Source organism: Somniosus microcephalus, chromosome 14 (genome assembly GCF_052327205.1).
Source record: "Somniosus microcephalus isolate GS21.2 chromosome 14, FLI_Smic_1.0, whole genome shotgun sequence".
NCBI lineage: Eukaryota > Metazoa > Chordata > Chondrichthyes > Squaliformes > Somniosidae > Somniosus > Somniosus microcephalus.
This window is the reverse complement of record NC_141000.1, coordinates 69,924,399-69,938,750: the sequence shown is the minus strand read 5'-3', so window position 1 is coordinate 69,938,750 and position 14,352 is coordinate 69,924,399. Positions and strand designations below refer to the sequence as shown.

Sequence of the window (14,352 nt, the reverse complement as noted above, 5' to 3'; positions counted from 1 at the left end):
TTTTTTTTAGGGTGAAGGACACTAATAGGCACATTTTAAAAGCTTTTGAATATATATTTGTTTAATTTACTGTACACCAGTATAACTAGCAAATCATTCTGTATAGTTTTTAAAGTTATTTTCAGTTATTTAAAATTGAGTTACACACAGGTGGTGGACTAGACACTCTGATTAAAATGCTGATTGTTTTTGTGCTAAACCTTTTTTTTAGCTGTATTTATCAAACTGCACCAAGTTATCACTCTTAAGTATATGAAGGAAATTTTTTAAAGCAAATTAAAAAAAAAATTATGTTCTAAAATGCTGTCCGATTGTGCTGGTTCGTGGCAGATTTTGCATTTACTAATATGCAAATGCATTTGAGCAGAAATGTGAGGAAAAAAAACACGTCTCAAAACTTGTGCAATTTTGGGCACAATTTGTGCCCGGATCGCTGATTGCGCCCAAAACGGAAACTTTATCCTTAAGTATTGTGACTGGATTTAAAGGGGCACCCATCACTCCAAAAGCAGACAAAAATCTTTATTTTTGTTTCAATACCTTCATCCTTTTTGCCTAATTTCACAACTCAGAACTTATTTTAGCTTTGGCTTGTGTCTTTTCCAGTCTCCTTACTCCCTTAGAATCTTTTCTAAACCAGCTCCTCCCTGAGGATTCCAGACTCGACTAGCCCAATGCTTTCTTGGCTGGCCCTCCATCCTCCAGAAACTTCAGCTCATCCAAAACTCTGCTGCTCATATACTATCCCATAAAATGTCCTGCTCATCTATCACCCCTGTTCTCGCTGATCTAGATTGGCTCCCATTCTCCCAATGCCTTAACAATATTTAAAAATATGATCCCCATCAATGTTGCCTGTAAGCAGCACTTTGTTCTGCACGGCCCCTTTAAATTTCTGCGCATGTGTGACATTTACATGGAAAAGCCAGTGAGCAGCCTGTGTGGGACCTTTCCCTTACAGTTTAGAAGGAATATTGATCCTCATATTTAAATCCCTTCATGAGTTTGCCCCTCTTCATCTGCAACCTCCTCCAGCCCTACAATTCTCCTTCTTCCCTCCCCCCCTCAAATTCTCCATTCCTCTGACCTATTGTGCAGCCCTACTTCATTCGCCCCACCATTGGTGGTTGTGTCTTCAATTGCCTCGGTCCCACGCTGTGGAATTTGTTCCCAACCCACTCTGCCTGTCCACTTCCAAAACCGTCCTTAAAACCCTCTTCTTTGACCAAGCTTTTGGACACCCCTGACTATCTGCCTCTTTGATCCAGCGTCCATTTTATTGATTTTGCCTCTGCGATTATGCCTTGGGATTTTTTCTGTTAAAGGACTTTATAAATGCAAGTTGTTATTGGTAAAACATCTCGCAACAGGCTGAGATTAAGGGCATAACCATATAGGAAGCATAGGGGAACCAATATCCAGGCTCCCAGTTCTATGCACCAAAAATGTATTGGCCATCAGTGCAATAACATTAGAAATATTACTTTATAACAACAGAAAATGCTGGAAAAACTCAGCCTGCCAGGCAACATCCATGGAGAGAGAAATAGAGTCAATGTTTCAGGTCGAAACCCTTCATCAAGACTATTACTTTGTTCCTTTATGTGAACACAATTTCTTTCTTGCAGTATAGAAACATAGAAGATAGGAGCAGGAGTAGGCCATTCGGCCCCTCGAGCCTGCTCCACCATTCAATGCGATCATGGCTGATCATCCAAATTCAGTACCCGGTCCCTGCTTTCTCCCCATACCCCTTGATCCCTTTAGCCTTAAGAAATATATCCAACTCCTTCTTGAATATATTTAATGAATTGGCCTCTACTGCCTTCTGTGGTAGAGAATTCCACAGGTTCACCACTCTCTGGGTGAAGAAATTCCTCCTCATTTCTGTCCTAAATGGCCTACCCCTTATCCTTAGACTGTGACCCCTGGTTCTGGACTCCCCGACCATCGGGAACATCCTTCCTGCATCTAGTCTGTCCAGTCCTGTCAGAATTTTATAAGTTTCAATGAGATCTCCTCTCATTCTTCTAAACTCCAGCGAGTACAAGCCCAATCGTCCCAATCTCTCCTCATACGTCATTCCTGCCATCCCAGGTATCAGCCTGGTGAATCTTCGCTGAACTCCTTCCATGGCAAGAACATCGTTCCTCAGATAAGGCGACCAAAACTGCACACAATACTCAAGATGTGGTCTCACCAAGGCCCTGTACAACTGCAGCAAGACATCCTTGTTCTTGTACTCAAACCCTCTCGCTACGAAGGCCAACATACCATTTGCCTTCTTAACCGCCTGCTGCACCTGCATGCTTACCTTCAGTGACTGGTGCACAAGGACACCCAGGCCTCGTTGCACTTCCCCTTCTCCCAATCTATTGCCATTCAGATAATAATCTGCCTTCCTGCTTTTGCCACCAAAGTGGATAACCTCACATTTATCCATGTTATATTGCATCTGCCATGCTTTTGCCCAATCACCCAACCTGTCCAAATCATCCTGGAGTTTCTCGGCATCCTCCTCACAGCACACACGCCCACCCAGCTTTGTGTCGTCTGCAAATTTGGAGATCTTACATCTAGTTCCCTTGTCTAGATCATCATTAATATATATTGTGAATAGCTGGGGTATTGAGAAGTTTAGAATATATCTCTTTCTTTAATACTTTTCAAAACTAGATTTACCAATGATCTGGTTCCAAAAGTGTAGTGTAAATGTCTACAGAAAAACAATTGACTATTAAATGATCATTTCCATTTTTTTTGATGGCAGCTAGCTGTCTGTTGGTGCTAATATTTCAGTCAGTCAAAGTCTGAACGAGATGTTCATGTTCATAAGAAAGCACTTACTGTAACACAGGGTGATTCACAAAATATCCTACGAAACTCTAAAATGCTGATCATAAAAATAAATGATGTCCTTAGTTTTTTATATTTATATATAATAGAAAAAGCAATTTGAACGTCACTTTTTTAAATTGCTCTTCTATTCCTCCAATGCTATGTTCTGTACTAAACGGAATCCTTCCAACCATAACATTGATATTCCTTTAAAATACAGAAACGTATTCCAAACCAGTTTTACCACTCTTGTTACTCTGCCAGCTACTTTCGAATCCTGTTACTGTGTGGCTACACACACTCTATTCTTTCGGGTGCGGGGGTTTGATGAGCTGGGCACAGCCGCTGGCCGCTCTCGGCTAGAATCAGGTAGTTTTGGACTGCAGCTCACTGACTCGGGGAAGCGGTTTCCGGTAAAGGCGGTGTTTTTTCTCGGAGTAGTTTTTAATGTAAACCTTTTTTCTTATTATACGTTGAAGGGGAACTACCAGAGCGCAGCATGGACATTTTTATCAAATGCATTTTTCTGTCTATCCTGTGCACCTTTACAGCGGAGGCATACGGAGGTACGTGCGAGTCGAACTTTTGGTGTGTTCCAGATGTTTTTTTTTGCAAAATTCTGTCTCTTGTTGAGCATTTTGAGGGCAAGGTCGGTCTTTATTAGTTCGTAGTTGTTTGCGTGCGGAACTGCTTCCTGCAGAAAAGTGGGGTTGGATTGTGCTTCCAGGGCTTCATCATCATCATATAGATGTTTTTGAGAGTTGTAACGTTTTGAAGAGGGAAAAAAATAAAACTTAAAAAATCCCAACTACTTCAAGGTGAGTAAATTTAAATCACAGTTGTGTTAAAGTGTCATGGTTTTATGTGTTTGGCGCTGGGAGCGGGCGGGGCGAATGACTTTTTCAAAAGATTCAAATTGTTGCTAATTGTATGGTTTACTCGCCTTGATTTGTTGGACAGAAAAACCCGGGAGACTACATTTAGCAAATAAAAACAGTGCTGGAAAAGTTACTCAGCAGGTCAGGCAGCATCTGGAGAGAGAAACCGAGTTAACGTTTCAGGTCGATGACCTTTCGTCAGAAATACATTTAGCAGTTGGCTTTTAGAAAAGAACTGACAGAAACCTGTGATTAACTCTTGAATTGAGCGAATGATGTGCAGGGTGTTTAAACTGCGGTCCGGGGACTAAATGGCATCATCTGGGCTCAGCGAACGCCCTGGGCGGCTCTGCCCGCGCAATCAGCGGCAGCCAACTGGCGCCGGGCACTGTTACCGCGCAGGAAGAGCACTTCAGGGCTGTGCAACTAGACAGCTAGAGCCACTTACAGCAGGGAATTTACAGCCTGGATCAAAAAAGACTTGCATTTATATAACGCCTTTCACGATCTCAGGACACCCCAAAGCCTTTACAGCCAATGCACTACTTTTGAAGTGTAGTCACTGTTGTAATGTAGGAAACGCGGCAGCCAATTTGTGCACAGCAAGCTCCCACAAACAGCAATGTGATGTTGATTGAGGGATGAATATTGGCCAGGACGCTGGGGATAACTCCCCTGCTCTTCTTCGAAATAGTACCATGAGATCTTTTACACCCACCTGAGAGGGCAGATGGGGCCTTGGTTTAATGTCTCAACCGAAAGACGACACCTCCGCCAGTGCAGCACTCCCTCAGTACAGTGATCATTTGTATACATTTTCTTGTAACAAAAATAATTCAGATTACATTAGTTGTAGTTTTGGATTTATAGCCCAGCGTGATATTTTAGAAATGTAGACTGAAAACCTATTGAAAGGGGGGGGGGGGGGTGCACGCATCAAGGGATTGTTATATTGTAAGATGTACTGGAAGATTTTTTTTAACCCACAAAATATGTGCCCATTGTTGCTGGGAAAAATTACGCTCGCCACTTGTCCTTAATAGTGTAGATCTTACACTAGGTTCTGTTCGCCCACCCTGTCCCCCAATGCATTGAATTTAAAATTCTCAACCTCATCTTAAAATCCCTCCAAGGTCATGGGCTCTCCTTACCATTGCAAACTCCAGCGTTGAATTCCCTTCGGTATCCTTCAGTGTACTGACTCAAACCATTTGTGCAACCTCCCTTCACCTCGCTGTTGGTGGTAAAACCTTCAGCCACCTTGGCCACACTCTCTGGAACTCCCTCAACCTTTCTTCCTCTTGTCTCTCCATGTAAAAGCCTTTTTAAAACTCACCTTTTTGACCAAACCTTTGGTCACCTCTCCTAATCTTGGGGTGTTTACATAACCGCAAGTTATTGCTGCAACATAATTTCCAAGTGCATCACTCTTATGTGTTATATCATCCTGATTGTGTCTCATGTAAAACATAGGCTGGAGCAGTGATGCTTCTTAAGAACATAAGAACTTGCTCAATATCTGTCCCTTCCAGCACCAGCACACTGTGTCTGTGGCTGCAGTACTGTATAAACATTGCAGCAACTCACAAAGCTTACTTTGACAGTATACCTTAGCCCCCACGCAACATCCTGATGGATATATAATGGTCCAGAAATTCGGGTTGGGGGCTTCCTGTGGGTGCAAGCCCCTGACCTGCACTTGCCTACCGCGCCGGCTGTTGAGCTGTGAGCCCCCGTGGAATTGCGATCCTGGGCCGCCTCCAACTGCCGGCGCGCAGTGCTTGCGTATCCCAGGGGCGCAGTTAGTTCGAAGTGTCCCCTGGGATCACGTGGGCCATGGAGAGCCAATGGTAGCAGGGAATGCTTCATTCATAAGTTTGACATGTCAAACCTATAAATACTATAAGCCCCAAAACATCACTAAATCTTCAAATAATTTTTTTTTTAAAAATCACATTTTTAAAATAAACTATAAATTACATGAAATAACTATTTTAAACAATAATTTAAATTTTTGAAAAAATTAATTACATTTTCTAACGGGGCTAAAAATAAACTTACCTTTCTTTAAAGTATTTAAAAATAATAAACCTGTGGAAAAAATGTTTTAATTTTAATTAATTCACCACTTACTTTGTAAAAAGCAGGCCTTGTGACTGCTTTTTACATGTCTAACTTCTGGAGACTTACCTTCCCGGGAAAACCTGCAAAAAAAACCTAAGTTCGATGCGCACACGCAGCCTCTCCCGCGCACGCATTCGACTTCTGACCCCCTTCTTTCAGGGGAACGGAAGTGCCGGTTTCCTGCGCATACGCAGTGCATGCACGAAACTGGCACTTCCATTGGGCTTACGGGTGAGTACCCCGTGTGTACTCACCCGTGGTGACCCGAATTTCTGGGCCATTACCAAAGGACAAAATATTGCGGATGCTGGAAATCTGAAATATAAACAGAAAATGCTGGAAATACTCAGTAGGGCAGGCAGCATCTGTGGAGAGAGAAACACTGTTAACATTTCAGGTCGATGACCTTACATCAGAATTGGAAAATGTTACAGATGTAACAAGTTTTATGCAAGTACAGAGGCAGGGAAAGGGGGAGGGGAGGAAAGAACAAAAGGTAAGGTCTGTGATAGGGTGAAAGGCAGGAGTAATTCAAATGGCCAAAGGTATGATGGAGCAAGGCAAAAGGTGGTGGTTTGGGGAGAATCCGTTCAGGGCAACTAACTATGGCCTTGCCAGAATCATCCACCTCCTGTCACTAAATTTTTAAAAAAGTACACTGCAAAACTATTATTATTTCTGATACACAAGTAGCTTTGTTTAATTTTCAGTGGTAATTTGTGTTGCTGCCAGTGGCAAGTTGGGACAGGCAGCAGGCTCCTGTGGCCAAATTACATGATTTGAACTGAAATGCTATCCTGTCTTGTAATTGGAACTACCTAATATCAGGTTTTATATCATTGCATGATGCAAGGGAATAGCATATACTGTATTATAGCTTTGTAACACAATGCAACACAAAACTGTATATCTGTGTGTAACAACATTGTATGTTATGATACATCCTTGTAACAATCCACAAAAGCTTTCTGTATAAATGTGCCTGGTTAAGACATTAACTTTCTCTGTCTAGACTGATCCTTGTTACTACTACCTATGCAGAGAGAGCTTAGAATCCTGTGCTGCAGCTACCACGGCCCCACAAACTCCAAAAATTCCATTCAACCTTGACAGATCAGTGATGGCACAACTTTACACATTCCGATCATGCCCCTGTTCTAGTCAATCCCAGATGTAACCCCGTGCCTAATTGCCCTGCTGCTGGCAGGACAAGGAATCCCCACCTCTTGAAGGCTTAAGATGCTCTGGAACCAGCACTGAAAAAAATACATGCATGTTTAAGCTGTGGCCCATCCCAACTGACCACTAATCAAGCATGGACAAAATGCCTGGCAGACATTTGGCAATTGGAGCAAGTGATGTGAAGGCTTTATTTGGAACAAAGGAAGCACCAATATAGCTCATTCCCTTCTTGTTGCCGCACCCTGTCCAACAACAACAACTTGCATTTATATGGCATCTTTAACATTAAAAAAAAATCCAAAGCACTTCACAGAAGCATACTCAGATAAAAATAGAGCCAAAGATAGGGATTTTTGGAAGTGGTCACCAAAAGCTTGGTTAAAGAGGTGGATTTTAAGGAAGGTCTTAAAGGAGCAGATGGAGGTAGATAAGTGAAGGGGCTTAGGGAGAGAATTCCACAGCATATGCCTAGGCGGCTGAAGGCACAGCTGCCAGTGGTGGGATAAAGGGAGAGAGGGAGAGATGCACAAGAGGCCAGAGTCCGAGCAATGCAGCATCCTAGGACTGGAGGAGATGATAGAGATAGGGAGGGGTGAAGATATGAAGAAATTTAAACACAAAGGATGGGAATTTTAAATTTGAGGCATTGGAGGACTGGGAGCCAATCTAGGCCAGTAAGGACAGGAGTGATGGGTGAGCGGCACTTGGTGTGGGATAGGATATAGGCAGCAGAGTTTATAGAGTACAGTAGCTGCAATAAAAACCCTTTTATGAAGTGACTGTTCTGTTGGGATATCTGGTTCTGTTTCTAGTAGCAGCATTTTGTGACTGCGAAAAACAAATGCAAGAGTTTGTCAAATTGCAATTGGCAGTAGGAAAGTGCAGCTGACTGTAAACATAGACATGAAAAGAAACTAAAATAAAGGAGTGAAATAAAAGCAGAAAGTACTCAGCAGGTCCGTGGAGAGAGAAACAGAGTTAACGTTTCGGGTCGATGATCTTTCGCCAGAACTGGAAGAAGTTAGAGATTTAAGTTTTTAATCAAGTACACAGGTGGTGAAAGGTTGGGAGGGGAGGGGAGGGGAGGGGTGGTGTGGAGGGAGGGAAGGAAAGAACAAAAGGGAAGGCCTGTGATAGGGTGGAAGGCAGGAGTGATTAAATGACAAAAGAGATGATGGTGCAAGGCAAAAGGGGGTGGTAATGGGACAAGTAAAGGAACAAAAGATGGGTCAAGGAGAGCTGTAAATGGCAATAGCAGAACCATTACCAGCACCTGCTGTGTGGAAAAAATGGGAGCTGTGGTTATGATCTGAAATTGTTGAACTCAATGTTGAGTGTCAGAAGATTTTAGAGTGTCTATTTGAAAGATGAGTTGTTCCTTGAGTTCCTGAGGAGCTTTATTGGAATAGTGTAGGAGGCCAAGGTTGGCGAGGGAATGGGATGGAGAATTAAAATGACAAGTGACTGGAAACTTGTGGACTGACTGAAGGTGTTCAGCAAAGCGATCACCCAATCTGCATCTGGTCTCCCCAATGTAGAGGACACTGCATTGTGAGCAGCGAATACAGTGTTCCAAATTTAAAGAAATACAAGTAAATCGCTGTTTCACCTGGAAGGAGTGGGACCCTGGACGGTGGGAAGGGAGGAGATAAAACGGCAGGTGTTGCATCTTCTGGTCTGGGCAAAATTTTGTGTGGTTTAAGACTGCAGTTATACTGCATTCTATACAAACTCAAGCTGGTGTATGATGGCCTCCTGGAGGTGGTCTCACACCTCTCAGCTTTAGTGCACTTGACCATCTGAATTGTAGTTATTTTTTATTGATGTGAACCTAAAGCTGTTTTGTAAGCTGTAAGTGGCAATATAACTGCCTTTTAAGAAACATGCAATGAAGGTTCTTCTGCAAAAATTATCAGAAGGAAAAACATTTTCACCTTTGGCTACTGACACTATGGTTTCACGACAAACATTTTATAAATTGAACCAAATATTTGATTCATCCAAAAATGGATCTTAATCTGTAGTGGAGAATTTTTTTTTAAAGTTAATCCCTTTTGTGTCTAAAACTTGAGCATACTGATAATGCAGGGACATCATGTTTAATCTCTGGGTAAAAGGAGAAAATGGCCAAATGTTGCCCTGATCCTGACGATGACTTTCGTTTGGAGCAGTGTAAAGACCTTAAATATGTAAATCCAAGCCTAAGTATGTGCTGAGGTTCTGTTTGCTCCTGTTGTTGCGAATAATGGATCTGGCCACACTCTCATGGAACGCTGCATCCAATTGCTGTTTGCCCTACCACCTACCCTTCAAGGAGAAATTCTTGAACACCTTTGACCACAAGTTGGTCAGACCATGGTCTGTGCAGAATATTCTTGAGGCCCTCTGAAAGAAGGAGGTGGTTGATTGTGTCAGAAGATTCCCGAGCAGATGACAAAAACCTCCTCCCCAGATCTGTTTTTTAAAAAAAGCAACAAGACATTGTTTGGCTCCTGGCGAGAAAGACCCTTCCTGTCAGATCCTTCACACACAACCTGTGTCTCTGCAACACAACATGCTATCCCTGTAACAAAAACGGAAAGTGCTGCAAACACTCAACAAGTCATGCAAACCATCTGTGGAGTGAAATGACAAGTTAACTTTACAGGCATTGCCCTTCATCAGCACCCGGTTCTGCCAAAGGGCCATGCCTGAAACATTAACTTGTCACTTCGCTCCACAGATACCGTGCCTGACTTGCTGAGTGTTTCCAGCATTTTCTGTTTTTGCTTCAGATTTACAGCATCTGCAGGATTTTGCTAATGCTATCCTTCTGGTGGCGGTGGTTGTGAAGAGACCATTGCCCACGTCTCCTTAGAATGTACATTTGCAAAGAAAATCTGGCAAGAGATGCAGTGTTGTTTTAAGTATATCCCTAGCAGCTTCATAACATAGGATTGTGTGCTTTACAGTCTGTTCCCAAGGGGAATGTATTGACTCAAAAATCAACTGCTGCTTAAAAGCTGTCAATTTAGTGAAAGATGCCCTTGCTGGCCTTTCAGAGCAAAGACATATCTTGCACATTCCACTGTCCAGGAGTATACGCTAAAGGATGCACTGAAGTTTGGTGCATGAGCAGAATGAGGAACGACACCACTATGTGGCCGTACGTGTACATTTAGGTTCCTAATAGACAAATACGTTTATTTGTCAGTCAAGGTATTTGTGTGTTGGGAACTGAGTACATGTAGCACCTTAAAAACAGAAAATGCTGGAAACACTCAGCAGGTCAGGCAGCATCTGTGGAGAGAGAAATAGAGTTAACGTTTCAGGTCGATGACCCTTCGTCAGAACTGGAAAAAGCTGGAGATGGAACAGGTTGTTAAGCAAGTGTAGGGGCAGGGAAAGGGGGGAGGGGAGGAAAGAACAAAAGGGAAGGTCTGTGATAGGATGGAAGGCAGGAGAGATTAAGAGACATTAAGAGATGGTTCAAGGCAATGCTGCCTGACCTGCTGAGTGTTTGCAGCATTTTCTGTTTTTGTTTCAGATTTCCAGCATCCGCAGTATTTTGCTTTTGTACATGTAGCACCTTTTTCAGTTAAATGTTTACATAGCAACTGGATGCAATAGCTTGATACTCCCTGAAACTGTGTACCTCACAAAAGTGCTTTATGCTTTATGAATGGCAACATCATTTTATACTGTTCTGAATGTTTTTGGACTGTGGTTTTTATATATTTGTTTGGTCAACGAATAACGTTTACTTTTGGGGGAAATAAAGCTCCTGCCTAGTGGACCTCCTGGACACTTTATAAACCTATTTTTGAATCATTTTAGTGTTCAGAGGCAGCAGATGCTCCAACCTGCTCTCTCCTAATGTTAAGAATTAGCTGTTGAAGAGTGGAGTGTGGCATAGATTAGCTACTAAACATTTTGTTGCTACTCAATACCTAGCGATTCATAAAATATCAAAGTGCAGTCTGGTTACAATTTACTTTAATATCCAAGGTGACCCCAACTTGGAAATAAAGTACTGTAGTCTTTAGTTGGATTTGAACGTTTGAACCTTTACAGTAATTTGTTGCATACTCATGACGTTAACGCTAGAGAGAGGATAGCATTTAAGCTTTTACAGGATTAGGAGTATACAGTTCAGTAAAATCCGAACAGACTGGGTGTTTAGAGCATGAGCAGGCTATCAGTGTGATGCTTTGTCCTACTGTCAAATACAAAGAAGTATTTTCTGCATGTCTCATCAAGCTCTACAATCCTTTTGGAAATACTGTAATCCTCCCTGGACCCAAATCGGACTAGTTTGAAAGCTGCAGTACAATATTTTCATTCCACTGACTGGATTTTCCTGTGGCAAGCCTACACCTTGTTCATTTTGAAAAACGTGTTTGACTTCAAACAGTATCCAGAGTTTTAAATATTTGCTTGCTGTGGATCATCTTCTGCATTTGTACTTTGTTTAAAAAATGTTCAAAGTATTTTTTGAACGAATTTAAACAATGAGAAATGCTCAGATTTGTTTGGTAGATTTCAATTTCTGCATTTAGTGGTAAGAAATAGGCTGTAAATGTTATCAGCATAACATAGGGATTCATTCATTCCTAGCTTGTCACTCCAAAACTGCAGCCAGGATCCAGTGTTGTTTATCTTAAATAGTTCCTCGGTAGTACAGCTGTTGACGGGGACACTACATCAGGCACTGTTCAAGTGTTTGCCTAGACTCTCCACATTCACATCTGCCATTGTTTCTCAACTTCCACCTGGTCATATTGTCACTAGTCTTTGCCACCCCAGCTCTTGTTTGATTAAATTCACGTCATGACCCCTGTTAATTTCCCATTGCAACTAACTGTGGGAGGGACCAAATGTGCTAACATGCACTGAGACCACAATGTCCTTTACATAGCTCAGTAACATCACAACAATTTGTGTTGGTTTCTTCACATTCCCAAAATTAGAACAAGAAACTGGACTGTAACCTGAAGAATTTCATTTAAAAACAAAGTAAAGCTATGTACACAATGGGATGTGGCGTAATACACAACCATGCTGGCCACAAGAAATCTCTGTTGCAACATGTCCGCTTCCGCAGCTGTCTACCCATTCTCCCTGTTCTTTTCTGGTCTTCCCATATATAGTCCACTATCTCAGCTTTAACGTCCATGAGCCTTTTTCGATTTGCGATCCATTCTATTATTTTAAGTCATGTGTCCCATAAGGCCTTTTTGCATTACAATTTTCTTGTAAGATAATTGTTACCTGTACAAGGTAACTCTTCTTTGCTTCAGTCTTGGTCACTCATCTACCACTTTCACCTCCTCATCACCAGTTTCTGCTTTCTTCAGTTCTCCTACAACCTGCTGTTATCCCCTTAGTTTCACACATCAATGTCATAAGAACGTAAGAAATAGGAGCAGGAGTAGGCCATTCGACCCCTCGAGCCTGCTCCGCCATTCAATAAGATCATGGCTGATCTGATCTTGGCCTCAACTCATAACCCTTGAATCCCCTGTAGTTCAAAAATCTGTCTATCTCAGCCTTGAATATAGTCAATGACTCAGTTTCCATAGCTCTCTGGGGTAGAGAATTCCAAAGATTCGCGACCCTCTGAGAGAAGAAATTCCTCCTAATCTCTATCTTAAATGGGTGACCCCTTATTCTGAAACTATGCCCCCTAGTTCTAGATTCCCCCATGAGGGGAAACATCCTCTCAGCATCTACCCTGTCAAGCCCCCCCCAGAATCTTTTATGTTTCAATAAGATCACCTCTCATTCTTCTAAACTCCAATGAGTATAGGCCCAACCTGCTCAACCTTTCCCCATAAGACAACCCCTTCATCCCAGGAATCAACCTAGTGAACCTTCTCTGAACTGCCTCCAATGCAAGTTTTTCCCTCCTTAAATAAGGAGACCAAAACTGTACGCAGTTGTAGCAAGACTTCCCTACTTTTATACTCCATCCCCTTGCAATAAAGGTCAACATTCCATTTGCCTTCCTAATTACTCCCCACATTATACTCCATCTGCCAAATTTTTGCCCACTCACTTAACCTATCTATATCCCTTTGCAGACTCTTTGGGGTCGATTTTCAGTGTGCCGTGAGACGGGCTTTTAGGCGTGCGGGGGGCTAAAATCCCGAATTCGGGGGTCCTGACACCATCCCGCCCAAAACCCGCCTCCATGTAAGCTTCAAAGGAGGCGGGTACCCGACCCGCCGACCCAAGGCGGGAAGGGATTAGTGTCAATTAACTGCCTGTTAACAGGTAGTTAACAGGCAGTTTTTAGCCTAATCCCTATTTTGAAGGTTGTGTGGGATTCCCGACGGCTCCAAACCACGCCAGGTTAGAGGAGTCGGGCCGTCGGGTTGAAGGACTTGGAGGGGTCGAGATGTCGGTGTTCAGGTGAGTGATGGGTGCATGAGCGCAAAGGTAAGTGTGTTTGGTGTGTCTAAAGTGTGTAAAGAAGTTTAAATTACCTGTACTTACCTTTACAGCCTTCCTTCCTCTAGGCTTTGGGAGTCCATCATTCAGCCGGCACAGAAAGCAGAATGGCTGCGATCTGTCAAAAGTGACAGCCTGCAGCTTTCAGTGCTGGCGAGATTTCTAACTGAGTCTGCGTAGAAGGACTCGGGTTAGAATTAAGACTGTCAGTGTTTGACAGCTTCAAGCAACTGTGAAACACTGATATTTCATCTGTCAACACGTCTTGACAGATGAAATTTCAGTCTGTGACGTCACCTGTTGCCGGGTGGCCCTTAATTGGCCTGCTGAGCCCGCTGGGTGGGCTCAACAAGGTCAATCAAGTGAAAATCGTGTGGATTGGCTGCATCTCAATGGAGGCGGGACTACAACCCGAAAGTTGTAGTCCCGCTTCCTTCCCGACTGCTGAATGAAAATCCAGCCCTTTGTGTCCTCCTCACAATTTGCTTTCCACCTATCTTTGTATCATCAGCAAATTTGGCTACAGTACACTTGGTTCCTTCATCCAAGTCATTAAAATAGATTGTAAATAGTTGAGGCCCCAGCACTGATCCCTGTGGCACCCCACTAGTTACAGTTTGCCAACCTGAAAATGACCCATTTATCCCAACTCTCTGTTTTCTGTTAGTTAGCCAATCCTCTATCCATGCTAATATATTATCCCCAATACCATGAGCTCTTATCTTGTGCAGTAACCTTTTATGTGGCACCTTATCGAATGCCTTTTGGAAATCCAAATATACTACATCTACTGATTCCCCTTTATCCACCCTGCTTGTTACATCCTCAAAGAACTCTAATAAATTTGTCAAACACGATTTCCCTTTCATAAAACTATGTTGACTCTGCTTGATTGTAT

At 42.7% G+C, this 14,352-nt stretch overlaps 1 protein-coding gene across 1 annotated transcript in view; it reads left to right on the top strand.

Annotated features, from left to right (window-relative positions):
* The first annotated feature begins 3,071 nt into the window (after positions 1-3,071).
* srpx (sushi-repeat containing protein X-linked) overlaps positions 3,072-14,352 on the top strand; it is a 122,879-nt gene continuing 111,598 nt past the window's right edge. The window contains exons 1-2 of the mRNA XM_086006625.1: positions 3,072-3,207; positions 3,318-3,404. Coding sequence (XP_085862751.1) covers positions 3,338-3,404 — 67 coding nt within the window. The 5' untranslated portion in view covers positions 3,072-3,207; positions 3,318-3,337. The remainder of the gene's footprint in view (positions 3,208-3,317; positions 3,405-14,352) is intronic.